General features: G+C 57.0%; 1 protein-coding gene across 2 annotated transcripts in view; it reads right to left on the bottom strand.

Annotated features, from left to right (window-relative positions):
* Positions 1–3,668: 3,668 nt before the first annotated feature.
* Positions 3,669–14,582, bottom strand: part of EPHA2 (EPH receptor A2) — a 27,731-nt gene continuing 16,817 nt past the window's right edge. Inside the window, exons 6-18 of one of the 2 annotated variants that reach the window (XM_077775739.1) lie at positions 14,453–14,568; positions 13,616–13,769; positions 13,013–13,112; positions 12,462–12,517; positions 12,099–12,224; positions 11,813–11,998; positions 11,641–11,702; positions 11,223–11,432; positions 10,869–11,018; positions 9,988–10,181; positions 9,240–9,395; positions 4,561–4,639; positions 3,669–4,182 (exon numbers count right to left, since the gene is read on the bottom strand). In XM_077775739.1, coding sequence (XP_077631865.1) covers positions 4,117–4,182; positions 4,561–4,639; positions 9,240–9,395; positions 9,988–10,181; positions 10,869–11,018; positions 11,223–11,432; positions 11,641–11,702; positions 11,813–11,998; positions 12,099–12,224; positions 12,462–12,517; positions 13,013–13,112; positions 13,616–13,769; positions 14,453–14,568 — 1,655 coding nt within the window. In that variant the 3' untranslated portion in view covers positions 3,669–4,116. Of the gene's footprint in view, positions 4,640–9,239; positions 9,396–9,987; positions 10,182–10,868; positions 11,019–11,222; positions 11,433–11,640; positions 11,703–11,812; positions 11,999–12,098; positions 12,225–12,461; positions 12,518–13,012; positions 13,113–13,615; positions 13,770–14,452; positions 14,569–14,582 lie in introns of both variants that reach the window. The other variant, XM_077775740.1, reaches the window with a different exon arrangement.

The following is a 14,582-nucleotide window of genomic DNA, read 5'->3' as shown; positions in this document are numbered from 1 at the left end:
CCTGCTGTACAGCCACCCCTGTCCATACCAGACTGAGGACTGTCTTCTTCCTGAGGGAGGGAGAGAGGTCTGATTCAGCTCTGCAGCCCCATGCCCAGCCTGGCACAGAGCAGGAGATGGCACTGATGTATTTGGAAACCCTGGGCAAGTTATGTGGCCTCAGTTTCCCCAGAACCAGTGCTTCTCAGACCATATCTAGGGAGGTGCCCAACGTGGCAGAGAGCAGAATGTCCTGTCGTGGCAGTTAAAGGTGGCAAATGGGAATGCATTTTTAAAAGTTTATTTTATTTTATTTTTTCATGTTTTTATTTTATTTTGAGAGAGACAGGAAGTGAGTGGGGGAGGGGTAGAGAGAGAGGGAGACACCGAATTTGAAGCAAGCTCCAGACTCTGAGCTGTCAGCACAGAGCCCGACGCGGGGCTCGAACCCAAGGACTGTGAGATCATGACCTGAGCTGAAGTTAACTGACTGAGCCATCCAGGTGCCCCAAAGTTTATTTTGAGAGAGAGTGAGCATGAGCAGGAGAGGGGCAGAGAGAGATGGAGAGAGAGAATCCCAAGCAGGTTCCAAGCTGTCAGTTCAGAGCCCAACACAGTGCTCAAACTCACAAACTGTGAGATCATGATCTGAGCCAAAAGTAAGAGCCAGATGCTTAACCAACGGAGCCACCCAGGAGCCCCAAACATTTTTTAAAAGTAATTTCTAAAACCCAGTGTGGGGCTTGAACTCACGACCCTGAAATCAAGAGTGGCATGTTCCAGGGGTGCCTAGGTGGCTCTGTTGGTTATGCGTCTGGCTTCAGCTCAGGTCACAATCTCACAGTTCATGACTTCGAGCCCCACACTGGGCTCTGTGCTGACAGCGCAGAGCCTGGAGCCTGCTTCAGGTTCTGTGTCTCCCTCTCTCTCTGCCCCTCCTCTGCTCATGCTCTGTCTTTGTCTCTCTTAAAAATATATAAATATTTTTTTTAAAAATTAAAAGAAAAAAACGAGTGGCATGCTTTACCAACTGAGCCATCCAAGTGGCCTCAGGAAAGCATTTCATTAGGGGCTCCATGGCATGGGACCAAGACTGCCTGGGCTTGATTCCTGCTCCTGTGGTGCAAGTCATTAACCTCCCTGTGCCTCAGTGTTCAAATCTGTAAAAGGGATAGCAGTGGTACCCATCTTAACAGCTTGTCATAACAATAGTAAACACGAGCGAAGCACTGAGAGCAGTGGCCGGCACCCCCTGTATCCCTGTACAAGTGTTTGCTGATACCTGATCATAAATTCAAGCAACATATTCCTGCTGCCCTGGGTTTGTTTGTGTTTCCACTGATAATGTCAGCGTAGTGGTTATGGTAGTGTTTGCTGGGTTTCTCCACTGTAAAGTTTCTGTTTCTTCCTCTTCTTTTTTTAATCCTTTCTACGCTTCCTTTCTTCAGAAGCGTTTATCACTAGGTCCATATTCAAAGCCTGGATTTGGAATTAACCATCTGCTGGAGGTGAGAACAGGCATGAATGATGTGGAACTCTTCTGTAAGGAAGATTTGTCTAGTCTCCCTTACTCATTCATTCATTCATTCATTCAATCATTATTTATACCAGCTTGGACTCGTAGACATTTATTTTATTGGGTTTCAGTCTAATTCTATGTTATTTGTTCTGCCGTTCGGCTTGGTCTAGGTTTGGCCATTGGGATCTCTTTCAGGCTGGCTTCTGGGTCTGACATCCCCTCATCTGTTTATTTTTTGAGCCTTTCCTTGCTCTGCATCCCTACAGGATGCTCCAGACTAATTCTTATATTTTCCCTGTCTCAGCCCTGGAAGCAGCCACTTTTCTAAGGAGTTCTGGGTTTTTTCATTAGAGGATGGTGCGTAGGAGCCAAGATCTGGGAGCAGGATGTGCTTATTGCTAGGGGGGGTGTCACTGCTTCTAGGCCCTCTAGAGGGCAGAGCTGGGTTTAACTTTTTAAAAAATTAAACGTCCCCTCTGGCCAATCATAAGATCCACGGGAGGCTCCAGACAGCTGCCCACTGGCCTTTGAGCACGGATCCCAGCCTGCAGCTCAGATGCCTGTGCCCTTGGAGGGCTTCACATCCATCAGGACCTTGAGGGAGACAGCACATGAGGCCATCTCCCTCCTAGGCTCAGCCACTTCCTGTGTCCACTTCTGCTCACCAGTGGGGCCATCAGGTGGCTTTGTTGCTTTGGGAATGGGACTCAGGCCTGGCCCCAGGTGCCATCGAGGCCCAGCTCACTGTGGGATTGCAGGCTTGTTCCCTGCCGGATCCACAGTTCTGTCAGTGGTGATGGCAGTAGCTGTAGCCCAATAACAGAGCCACGGTGGCCATCTGGGTGAGCCAGGCGAGGGTCAGTTCCCAGGAAAGCCTGACTCAGCCACCAGGCTGACCACACCCCACGGCCTAGCACTAACGGGAGGAAGGCCTGGCGAGCTCAGCCAGTGCTTCCTTTCCTTTCCCCAGCCCAGCCCCAGCCAACGCTGCATGGCTCCCTGATGCCCAGGGGGTCGGACTCAGAGCTGGGTCCCCATGGAGGCCACTTTCCTGTAGCGGCAGGGGGTCAGGGCAGAGTGGGCCGGTCTTGAGACCCCAAGGCAAGGTGAGCATCCTCACAATTTTGCTGCCCCACAGCTCCAAGCTGAGTCAGGGGACTGGAGTTCTGGGCCCGCCTCTACCAGTGACTTCTGTTGAGGGCACAGTGATCATGCCACACCCTGATTAGAATCTTCAGTGGCTCCCCAGTGCCCTCAACTTAAAATCTCCACTCCTGGACCTGCCTTACAAGGCCCTGCCTCGTACCCTAATAACATCGAAGCAGTCATGGCTCCCCTTGCACAACCACACAGCGCCACCTCCAGTTTACTCTGCCTGCATCGTCCTCTCCTACCACTTCACTGGCTAATTGCCGTTGTCTCGACAATCCCTACATATCTCAGTTCTGGGGCCCCCTCCACCAGGAAGCCTTTCTCCTCTGCCCCAGTTCGTCTCTGCTCACCTGGCCACCTCCCTGGTCGCCTGTGTACGACACCTTCCTAAGGCTCACTGTGAACGACCTGTGGTGTGCAGGGCAGCAGCATATCATGGAGAAGGCTCAGGGTTTGAAACCCAGGACTCTAGCTTCCCTCGAGGCCTCTGCTCCTTCCTACTGTGTGACTCAGGGCAAGTCACTGCACATCTCTGAGCCTCAGTCTCCTCATCTGTGAGAAACGCATCTAATTGGGATTCCTGGCCTTGCTTCCAATTCTGGTCTCTGCCTCTGCCTTGCCATGTGGCCTTGGACAAGCCCTGATCCTGGGCCCAACCTCAGTTTTCCTCTTCTGTAAAATGGGGCTGCCCACAAAACCTGAGCGTGGAGGCTCCTACAAGCCAAAACTTGTGGAAAGCCCTTGTAAACTTCAGAGCCCTATGTGGACGGTCGAAGAATCTATTTCAACAAGCTCTCCAGAGACGTGTGGGAGGGAGCTGACGGCTGTTCCCGTCATTCCTCTGCCTCCCAACCCTCCAGAAGCCTAGAGATCAAAGGTGACAGAGGCCTGTTGGTGTGGAGGCCAGGCTCGGCAGGGCCTGCTGCCTGGCCCCCTGCCCACCTCCCCACCCACCCTCCACTTCCCACATGGAAGGCCTCTCTGCCCCCACCGCTACCCCAAACACTCAAAACCGAGATCAGTTTGAACCATCTGCAACTTTATTCCAGAGCAGAAATAAGTCATTTCCTAACAATAAATATAAAAAAAATAATAATAAATTAAGGTTCGAAAAAAAATACCCAACAAAACAAAATAATTAACACTGACAGAGTAGTGAGTGCTGTCTGAAGGGGATGGAGACCGATGGACCGGCCCCCAGCCTGGGAATGTCTGACGTAGGCCATCGTCCGCCCCCAGCCCTGGCCGGGCCCCCCCGCCACACACACATACTCTCACAAAATACAAAATATATATTTTAAAAAACCTCAACACAACCAAGCATCCTGCGAGGGGCCCCGGGGAAGCAAGATTTGGCCCGCGGGGGCTGAGGACAGGGCCTGGGGGCTGAGGAAGGCACCAGGGGGACCCGGGGACCCGGGGACCCAGTGGGTGTCGCCCAGCTGAGTTAGCTGGCTGTCCGCTTCTCACCTGTGGGTGGGACTGGAGGTACCCTGTTCATGTGGCCACAGGCTGACCCTGCCTCCCACCTCCTGAAACAGCAAGGGGGAGGTCAGTTTGGAAATGTCCTGTGTGTCCGTCCGGATGCCTTGGAGGGGCTCCTGCCCAAGGGGACGCTGGGGCCGTGGTGGTCCCTGCTAAGTGCTCGGCAGTCTGTCCTTCGTTGATGAAGAGGCCCCCAGCTCGGGGTCCCTGAGCGTCTCCTCAGTTTAGGCCAAGGTGTCTTCCAAGAACCCCCCCACCCAGCAGAGGCCTCAGGGTGGTATCCATATGGAATAACTAGAAATAAATAAGGTCCCTGGTGGCCTAGTACAGAGCTGGCAGAGATGCCACTCCATTTCTTCAAGTATTCTTGGCCGAGGGGGTTTGAGGCCAACCGGAGCTCAGATGGGGATCCCGACTGTGTTCACCTGGTCCTTGAGTCCCAGCAGGCTGTAGGCAATGCGTTTCTGGTGGCCAGGCAGCCGCACCCCAATCCTCTTGATGTCACTGTGGGTGAGGGAGAGAGGGAGTTAGGGGCTGGCTGGGGGAGGCGGGGAGATGAGAGGGCGCAGAGGGGGCAGAGGCCCGACCGAGGTTCTGCATCCCGAAAGCTCACTACATCAACAAAGTTAGAGAAGCGATAGAAGCACAGACTCTGGGGGTGCCGGGAGGGGGTGGGTGCAGTCAGTTAAGCGTCTGACTCTTGATTTCAGCTCAGGTCATGATCTCAGTTTGTGAGTTCGAGCCCCACATCAGGCTCTGTGTGGACAGTGCGGGGCCTGCTTGGGATTCTCTCTCTACCTCTCTCTCTCTGCCCTGCCCCCCCCCCAAATAAATAAATGAACTTTAAAAAGCACCCATAAAAGAAGAAGCACCAACTCTGTGAGAAGCTCCCCCCCACCCCATCACGTCTGCACAATGATCTGTACAGCAGGTGCTCTTTACAGCTCCATTGTGCAGATTAGAAAACTGAGACTCAGGGAGGTGAAGCCACACAGCCGGGAGGTGGAAGCGCTGGAAATCAGTGAGCCAACGCCGACCCTGGCTCGGTCCTCACTGTCCCCAGCTGAGGCCTCTTCCCCAGGCAGCACTGATGCCATTATCCGTTGCAGGGGAGTGGGGCCGGGGGGCAGGGAGGTCTCTTCCCAGCCACCACTTTATTTCACCCCTACTCCCTTTGGGTGCCCATTGCTGACAACTGAGGAAGAACTCAGGAAACTCGCAGCGGGACCTCAAAGGTTAAAGTTCCGCCGACTTCCAATGGGAGGGGCTTGTGGGTCACCAGTCAAGTGACCAGGTCACTCCGAGAAAGGGGTTTTCCCTTTAGGAACCTCAACTTCCTCACCTGTAAAATGGGATGGGTGCCTAAGCAGAGGCTGGCAGACCCCAGAAACTGGGGGCAGAGGGGGGTAGGGCGGCATGGGTGCCCGATGGAAAGATGTGCCCAGGAGCCCACAGCCCTCTCCTGCCCCCCTTTCCATGCCTCTCCGGCCTCTCATAAAACCACTTCTGCTCCCAGGAGCCCTAGAGCAGGAGGTTTATTGCTCACTCGGGGACTTTTCTCCTCCACCACCCGCACCCACCAGCCCAAACCCATGAAAACACCCAGGTTTTTATGGGCCGTCTCCTGGCTGTAAACGAAACTAATTATATGGTGCAGGCTCCTGTTTGCAATTACGGAGACATGACTTTCCCACAGGCTCTGGGAGCCCTCGGAGAAGGTGCCGAGCAGGGAAGGGCAGACCCAGGGGCGCAGGGAGGGCGGCTCACGGACCTCCAGGAGGGGCTGGCTGTGCCCACCGCGGCGGGAAGGCCAGGAGTCGGACCCCTAGGAGAACGTTCTAACCGAGAACGTTCTGACCGAAACAGCTGGGGTGCTGAAAACGCAGTGCTGTTCCCCCCACACCTATGGGTCTCAAAGTGCGGCTCCCGGGGAAGCACCTGGATCACCAGGGAAGGAGGCACTTACTCAAAAGGCAGGATCCTGGGCCTAACTCCAGACTCTGACCTTAAAGTTCTCCGGGTGGGACAGGGAGTGTGCATTTTATAGGGTCCCAACGACCCTGATGTATGACCCCCCTGGGGGTTATGTGAGCACTAGGAGGGTAACAGCAGAGACCTAGTCCCCTGGGCCCCAGGACAGGCCTGGTCCAGAGTAGGTCCTCAAGGAGCATCTGCTGAATGAATGAATGAATGAATGAATGAATGAATGAATGGCTGCTTTAGGGGACACAGAGTCAGTGCCTGGGCCGCCCCTCTCCCAGGTCAGCGTAGTTAATCAGAGGTTATTCCCGAGACCCATCCAGGAAGCAAAAACTCCAGGCTGGGAGGCAAGAGGCTGAATTCTAGCCCCTGCCTTCATCAAAGCCTGGAGCAGGTCCCGTCCTGTCTTTGGGTCTCAGTTGCTTTATATGTAAAATGGGAAGCTTTAGTTACCTGCTCCTGAATCACCTCCCCCAGCTCCATTCTCTTTCAGCACAAAAGAGACCCTGATGGCCTTCCTTGCCTCCTTTGCTACCAGAGTCACACAAGGCGAGAATCACAGACCAGCCGATGCCTGTGGCTTTTGGAGACTGTCCCTGCCTCAGCCTCAGTTTCCCTCTTGTCACTCCCATCGACTCTCATCACGGGGGTAGGGAGACACATGACGGGGGCTACCTTTTCCCTGAGCACTCTCAATGCTAGCCCCGGCCCCAGGGAAATTCAAAGGCCACACATCCCCCACCTGATGTGTGCAGGCCTCGGTCACAGAGGGAGAGAGGGTTCCTGGAGCCTCACACGTAATGATCCGTGGCCTCAGCAAACAGCTCTCGGCACCAAGCCCACGCTGAGGACACGCAGAGACCGTAAGCCCCATCAGCCTGGGCCTCCGTCACAGAAAGCTGTATTGTGTCGCCCCACACGGGACAGGACCTTTTGTCGGATGGGGCGTTTTTCTGGGGTACAATGTCCGCTGCTTCCTTAGTTCCTCAAAAGACACCTAAAACCACTAGTCTAGCTAGAAACCCGAGCACCTCCAAAATAATGTGGTGAATGCTCAATCTGAGAAAAGGTGGCCACCGTGGGACCACAGGGGAACAGGTAGCCAGCCCTTTGAGGGGGACAGAATGGGGGGAGGGGAGGGGACACTGGAGCCTAAACCCCGACCCCATCGGGGAAAGCGCTGAGTTCTGAGACCCGCTCACTGTCCCCCACTGGGACTCACAGCACCTGTAGACACAGCCTTCAGGGTAAAAAAGTGCTCTAAGATCCCCATTCATTTCATTTATTTGAAATCAAGAAGGAGGCAGTGGTGGTGAGTCACGCAGGCCTCAGCTCTGGGTGGGAGGAGGACGGAGTGTGGAATGACTTCCTGCCTTTATTCAGGCCTTTCAAAACAGCACACATGCATGCACACACGCGTGCACACACACACACACAGACACACACACACAGCCTCCATCCATCCAAGACAGCCCTGTCCCTGCTCGTGGGAAAGGAATTGGCCAAGGAGCACCCCGGGCTATTTCGGGAAGCTTCCAAGAACATATGTTTCCTGTAAGCACTTCTCCTTGCCCTCAGCTCTGCTCACCCACAGGAGAATCTGTGCTGTCCCTGGTGGGAGCCCTTGGAGGGGGCCCAGGGACCCTGGCATTTGCCCACAGGCTTCGGGCCGAAAGCAAGGAGGTGGAGGAGAGAGGAGAGTGATGTGGATTAAGCCCCTACAGTGCGCCCACGTGTCACCTGCGCTGCACCCACGCCACCTATACAGCAGGGAAATAGAAACCAAGGCTCAAAGATGGAACCCAATTTGACCAAGGTCCCCTGCTAGGAAGTGGCAGATGCGGGACCTGAAGCCAAAGTGACTGCAGAGCCCGAGCTTGGGACCCTGCCGCTGGCTGTCAACAAAAATATCCTGGGACCCGTCTCTTCTCTCCTCATCCCCTGCCAGCCCTGTCCCTGCCTGACTCCCCGTCCCCTGGGACGCACCATGGCTCGTCTAAGAAGCTTTGACCAGCAATCAGAAGGCCCTGGAGAATATTCCTGCTCAGGCCCAGATCCCAGAACTTCTGTGACCCAGAACTGTGGGAGCCCAGGTCGACCCCTCCGTGTGATTCCCAAAACCTCCCAGCCCCAGGGACTGTTCCGGCCCTGACCTTGGACCCTCTACGAGCTGGGCTATTGGGACCTAATGCTATTTTTAGAGGCACAAAAGGCTAAGAGGATAATGTCTTCTCCCTCCTGGGGCAGGAAGAGGTGTCTGAGCCAAGGCCATGCCGGGAAAGTTCCCTGATGTTGGAGGGGGAAGCGGAGCTCCCACGGGGCAGCCTGAGATGATACAGGGCCGTACCCTGGGCCGGGGCAAGGGCAACTGGCCCTTCTTGCCAGGCTGGACGGCGGGCCCAGAGCCAACCCCGTGAAGCCCAAGGACTCTGCCCATTTCTTTTCCGCATCCTGGACAGGAATGCTGCCTCTAGCTGGCCGTGTGACCTGAGGCAAGCTACATAGCCTGGCAGCCTCAGTTTCCCCACTTGTTTGATGGGAAAAGTAATAACATCTACTGACAAGGCAATCAGGAAGTTCAAGTAGACAACGGCTGTGAAGACAGGCCTTTCCTTCCCCAGATTCACAGCTACAGACTGCGTGCCCTGAAGGAGCCCACGTAACCTCTCTGAACCTCGGTCTCTCTGTTAATGACCCCCGTGGTGCCTGAGTTCTGGGGCCCTGACTGGCCAGGGCTGGAATCCTACTGTGCCCCTAGACCCTAGTGGCCGTGGGACCCTGGACAAGTCACTGCAGTTCCCTATACCCCTTTTCTCACCTGTCTGGTGGGAATAGTGACAAGACCCACCTGCCGAGTTAGCATGAACTTGGATTCAAAGTGCTCAGGCACCCAGCCGGCACCTAGTCAGCCCCTGATGAACTCTGCTCTTATTACAATTACTATTATTTTCCCATTCTGGAAAAAAAAGATGCAGGAAGATGGGGGGCGGGGGCGAGGAATGAGTGCCCAGAATTGTTGGCTTCCGGCCTGGTTCTGCCCTTCCTGCGAAGCCTCTCCCCTCCAAAAGAGAAGGAGAGAGAAAGACTAAGGGGGAGCGGCGGGAAGGCAGGGGGCCACACTCACTCGTTGGTCATCTGTACCACCTTCTCGATGGCGGTGTAGCCGGCTGCCAGGAAGTGCTCTGTGTACTGTTGCATCTTGATGGACTCAAGCCACTCGGACACCGTGCGAAAGGGCACGCCCTCGGAGCCGCTGGTGCTGGGCAGCCGGATGGACACCCTGCAATGGGAAGCACCCGCCTGCTGCTGAGGGACTGCGGCGTCCAGGTTCCCAACCCGCTGCTCCCGAACCTGGCCAACTCGCCCAGCTGTCCTGTGCCTCAGTTTCCTAACCTGGGCAACAGGGAATAAAATCCGGGAGGGTTCAGGGAGACAGGCTGGCGTGTCGCGAGCACTCTGCGTGTATACAGCTCCTCCTGCCCCCGCTTCCCCCACGGGCAATACCACTACCAATAACCACAACATCAGGAAACGTTAAGATTCAGGTTCCTGGGGGCACAGCCCCAGCCTGGCCACCGGCCAGCACATAAAATACTTTAATCGCCCTGTCTCAGCTTCCTCATCAACAAAAGGCGGATAATTATAGGACCCATCTCATCGGTTGTTTGAATGAGTTAAAACACGTTAGGCACTGAGCACGCTGCCCAACACACTTCCCGTATATGTCGATGGCTTCTTTTACTATTATGTGAGCCCCCGTCCAGCGTTAAGTAATGCCGAGCCCCCTGGCCACCAGCCCCCACCGCCAGCTACATTGCAGTAGCTCAGGAGTACAAGTAGGGGCCACCACGCACAGATGATATGGCACTAACCGGGGGTCAAAGTCAGCCAAGGTCTTGAGGGAGTCGGGAGCTCGGATGAGCTTGTCGAGGATGCTGACGATGTCGGCGAACTTGGGGCGGCGGGCGCGTTCCTGCTGCCAGCACTGCATCATGAGCTGGTAGATGGCGGAGGGGCAGTCCATGGGGGTGGGGAGCCGGAAGCCTTCGTTGATGGCTTTCATCACCTGGGAAGGCAGGATGGTCAGGAGCGCCTTCACAGGTGCCGAACGCGGGCAGGGTCCCCAAGGAGGCCTCCCCGCACCGTCCGTGCAGGTGGGCAGAGGAGGGAAGGGGAGCCCCAGAAACAGAGGGGATGAGCCTCCCTTCTTGAGTCAGACACACAGCCTTCAGAGGTACAAAGGGCCAGTGCTAACGGTCTGTTTCCAGAGCTCCTCGGAGGAAAGGGCTCCTGACCCTGCACCCTCCAGGGCACCCCAGGCCACAGCCAGGCCCCCTCTGGTCTCGGGACATCTCTAGGAGACCCTCCTTCAGCTAGAGCCCTCTTCCCCCTCCGTCTCCAGGCTGCGTGAGGCACCAAGCATGTGTGAGCGCGCGCGTGCGCACACACACACACACACACAAATGCATACATCACACGCACACACGGGTGCACACACACAGGAACACACACACACACGTACCCCATCGGCTTGTTTCCTTGTCCTTCCACTGACTATAAGCAGGGACTGGGTCTGGAGCCCAGCACAAAGCCTGGCACATAGTAGCCCCTCAATAAACATTTAGTGAACGTACCAGATGAAGACTAGCCCCCCAAACTCCTCTCTGCCCAGCTACTGGGGTTCGGAAATGAATCATGGGTTTCAGTTCGGCTCCAGAGAGGGCGGGCAGCCCCAGGGGCGGGGGGGACCTACCTCATGGTTCGACAGCTCCCAGTAGGGCCGCTCGCCATACGTCATCACCTCCCACATGACAATGCCGTAGCTCCACACGTCGCTGGCCGAGGTGAACTTGCGGTAGGAAATGGCCTCCGGGGCCGTCCAGCGGATGGGAATCTTGCCACCCTGCAGGGGATGCAGGCCCGGTCACTACTGTCCCTCTGGCCAGCCCCAGGACAATGGCAGCCAGGCCACACGGAGTCAGGGCCCCTCCTCCACGCTCCCTGGAGTGTCCTTGCCTCCTGAGGTCCATGCCCAGGGCCACAGAGCGCAGGCTGCTTCGCCCTCAGGCCCTTCTCCTCCGGGGACGACAGCAGCCCCAGCACTTACGCTGGTGGTGTAGGTGGCCTCAGGGTCATCCTCCAGCACGCGGGACAGGCCGAAGTCGGACACCTTGCAGACCAGGTTGCTGTTGACGAGGATGTTGCGGGCGGCCAGGTCGCGGTGCACGTAGTTCATGTTGGCCAGGTACTTCATGCCGGCCGCGATGCCCCGCAGCATGCCCACCAGCTGCAGCACGCTGAACTCGCCGTCCTTCTCCTGCCAGAGCACACGTCTCAGCCCCCAGCCCCAAGCCCAGCGGGCACCCTGGACCCCCTGCCCTCAGCCCCCAGCCCCCAGCCCAGCGGGCACCCTGGAGCTCCTGCCCTTGGCACCCAGCCCAGCAGGGCACTCCGGGACCCTCAGCCCTCAGCCCTGAGCCCGGCAGGCACCCCGGACCCCCACCTGCCCCAGCCCCCAGCCTCACCCGAAGGAACTTGTCCAGAGCCCCGTTCTCCATGTATTCAGTGATGATCATCATGGGCTTATCTGCAGAGAGCGGGCACAGGTGTGAGGGGATGGCCAGAGTCGTGGACAGGGGCATGCTGGGGGTGGGCACAGCTACGGCCCCAGGGGTCTCCCACCCCCACAGCCCTCACATTTGGAGACGACACCCTCCAGGCGGATGATGTTGTGGTGGCTGAACTGGCCCATGATGCTGGCCTCGCTCAGGAAGTCCACCCGCTGCTTCTCTGTGTAGCCGGCTTTCAGCGTCTTGATGGCCACGGGCACCTCCTTCTTCCCCGACGCCTTCAGGGTCCCCTTATACACCTCCCCAAACTCTCCTGAAGGAAGACAAGGCAGGAGGGGCGCGGCCCTGTCAGCCCAGGGACTCGGGCAGTCCCCAGCGGGTCCCGGGCCCCTCTGCCAGAGCGCCACACTCACCTGCTCCGATCACCTTCTGCCGAGTGACACAGGATGGATGGATCTCGGTGGTGAACTTGAGCACAGCCTGGTTGGGGTCCTCGTATGTGTGGGGGTCCACGTATGTCTTTAGGGGCTTTAGTTGTTCTGGAAGGGAGAAGGAGGGGTGGGGTCACAGTTTGGAGAGGGTCCCTGTGAGGGGTTGCCCAAGAGGAAGTGGAGGAGGCCACGTGACCACTGAGCTTCTGGCTCCGCCCTTTTGAGCTGCTCACGGAAGCTCGGGGGCCCCTTGCAGAGCCCCGGGAGTGCCCTGGCATCCCCATCTCCACCACAGGGCAGGGGATGGCGGGGCGGGGAGGGGCAGGGAGGGGCGCTGCGTCTCACCCGACTTGGAGAAGTAAACATCCTCAGAGGACTGGCGGGTCCGCAGGCTCTTCCTCCTGAGAGAAACCCCCCAGAGAACCAAACACACAGGGAAGTCAGTGACCTGCTCGGCCGGGAGCCCCCTGCTCCCCTCGGGTCCTAGGCGGGCGTTTGGTGCGCTCAGCACTCTGCTCAGCGGGCAGAAGGTGCAGGGAAGGCAGCAGGAGGGGCAGGAGGAAATGAGCAAGCAGGGCTCACTCCTTGGGATCTACGCCCCGTACTGGCCCCTTAAGTGGCCATAATGAGGGCTTTCCTCATTAGAGCTCCCAGGGCTTCCTGCCTGCGTGTCCAGAGGAAGTGTGGACACACCGTTACTAATAAGAGCAAAGATAATGACCACCACATCCTGAGCCCCTGGGGCATGCCAGGCGCTGCGCTGGGCCCTTCACAGCCGCCAGGAGGCAGCGATTAGATTGCCATCAGCCCCATTTTCCAGACAGGAAACTGAGGCTCCCGCCCCCTCTGCGTCTCAGCTCAGCCCTTGGGGAGGCCGGGCATGGGCTCCCACAAACCTGCGATGGATGAAGACGCCGATTCCTCCTAGCACCAGAAGCAAGACAACGCCAACAACCACACCGCCAATCACTGCCATGTTGCCAGATCCTTCTGTGGCTGTCAGGGAAAACCAGCTGATGTCGAGGGAGCCCTTCCCCCTCCTCACTCCAAATCATGGCAACGCCCCCTTTGCGCCCAAAGCCCCCTTTAGGGACCCAAGACGTGTGCTGGATGCTTTTACTTGTGATGGTTCATGAGAATATTTATTCCCATTTCACAGATGGTAAATGACAGGTCCTCCCCAGGGAATACAGCAAGCACTGCCAGGTGTGTGGGACTCCTTCCACAACACAGGATTTGAACCGAGTCTGCCAATGCCAGACCCCATGTCCCTCCTTCTCACAACACTGCCCTGAACTGCATGTCCCTGGTCCCCCACCCCCAGCCCTCAATTCTGTCCCCTCCCTGGACTTGGGACTAACCCACCACAGGGCTATCCCAGGCCCAGGCGGACCAGGAGGGGGCATTGCTAAGTTCATTGATCCATTTCCTCTTCCCAGAGGTCCCAACTGTTCTGTTTCGGGGACCCGGCCCGGCCCAAGCCCTGGTGTCCAACTCACACAACGTCTGGAACTCATGAATCTTGCTGCCAGCGCCCTGGCCTTCCTGCGTCAGCGCCTGCACCTGGACCAGGTAGACGGTATCTGGCGCCAGGTCATCTAGGGTCACGGAGAAGCCCTCGGTGCGGCGCACATTGTAGCTGTTGGAGTCCCCCTGTGGGCGGCCACGGATAGAGGCGTAGATAATGAGGGCAGGGCAGGGGTATCGGCTCAGCCCACCAGAGACCACTCCCAGCCCAGCCTAGCAAGGCGGCTCACTTTCGCTAGCAAACTCGACGCTCTTCTTACGGATGAGGGAACTGAGGCTCAGAGAAATGAAGTGAGTCACTCAAGGTCAGAGCCAACAAATGCGTGAGCCAAGACTCAAAACCCAGGTCTGTCTGATCATCAAGACCAGTCTTTTTTAAAAAAATATTTTTAATGTTTATGGATGAGAGAGACAGAGAGAGAGAGAGAGAGAGAGACTGGGGGAGAGGCAGAGAGAGAGGGAGACACAGAATCCGAAGCAGGTTCTAGACTCTGAGCTGTCAGCACAGAGCCCGACGCGGGGCTCAAACTCAGGACCGGCAAGATCATGACCTGAGCCAAAGTCAGAGGCTTAACCGACGGAGCCACCCAGGCGCCCCCAAGACCAGGTGTTTTCCCGCACCCCAGCTATCTCTTCTGAAAATTCCAGAACACTGTGCCTTCTCTCCCACAACACTCTGCTGTGCTGGCCTGGGAGAGGTGACTGTCAGGAAAACCCCAGGTCTCAGTGTCCTCCTCTGCAGAATGTGGTAAGCGCCTCTGGCCAGCTGGTCCCCTGACTGCAGCTCGGCCCCGACCCCTTCCAGTTACCTTCTTGCGGTAGGTGACCTCATACTTCCACACTCGGCTCTGCTGCGGCGGCGGAATGCTCCAGGAGACACTCAGGGAGGTAGTGCTGCGGCCCTCCAGCTTCACCTTGGGGGGCTCTGGGCGGGACAGT

This window comes from Crocuta crocuta, unplaced genomic scaffold, assembly GCF_008692635.1.
Source record: "Crocuta crocuta isolate KB4526 unplaced genomic scaffold, BGI_CrCroc_1.0 scaffold127, whole genome shotgun sequence".
In the NCBI taxonomy this organism is placed as follows: Eukaryota; Metazoa; Chordata; class Mammalia; order Carnivora; family Hyaenidae; genus Crocuta; species Crocuta crocuta.
The sequence above is the reverse complement of the archived record's forward strand: the minus strand, read 5'-3'. Positions and strand labels throughout refer to the sequence as shown.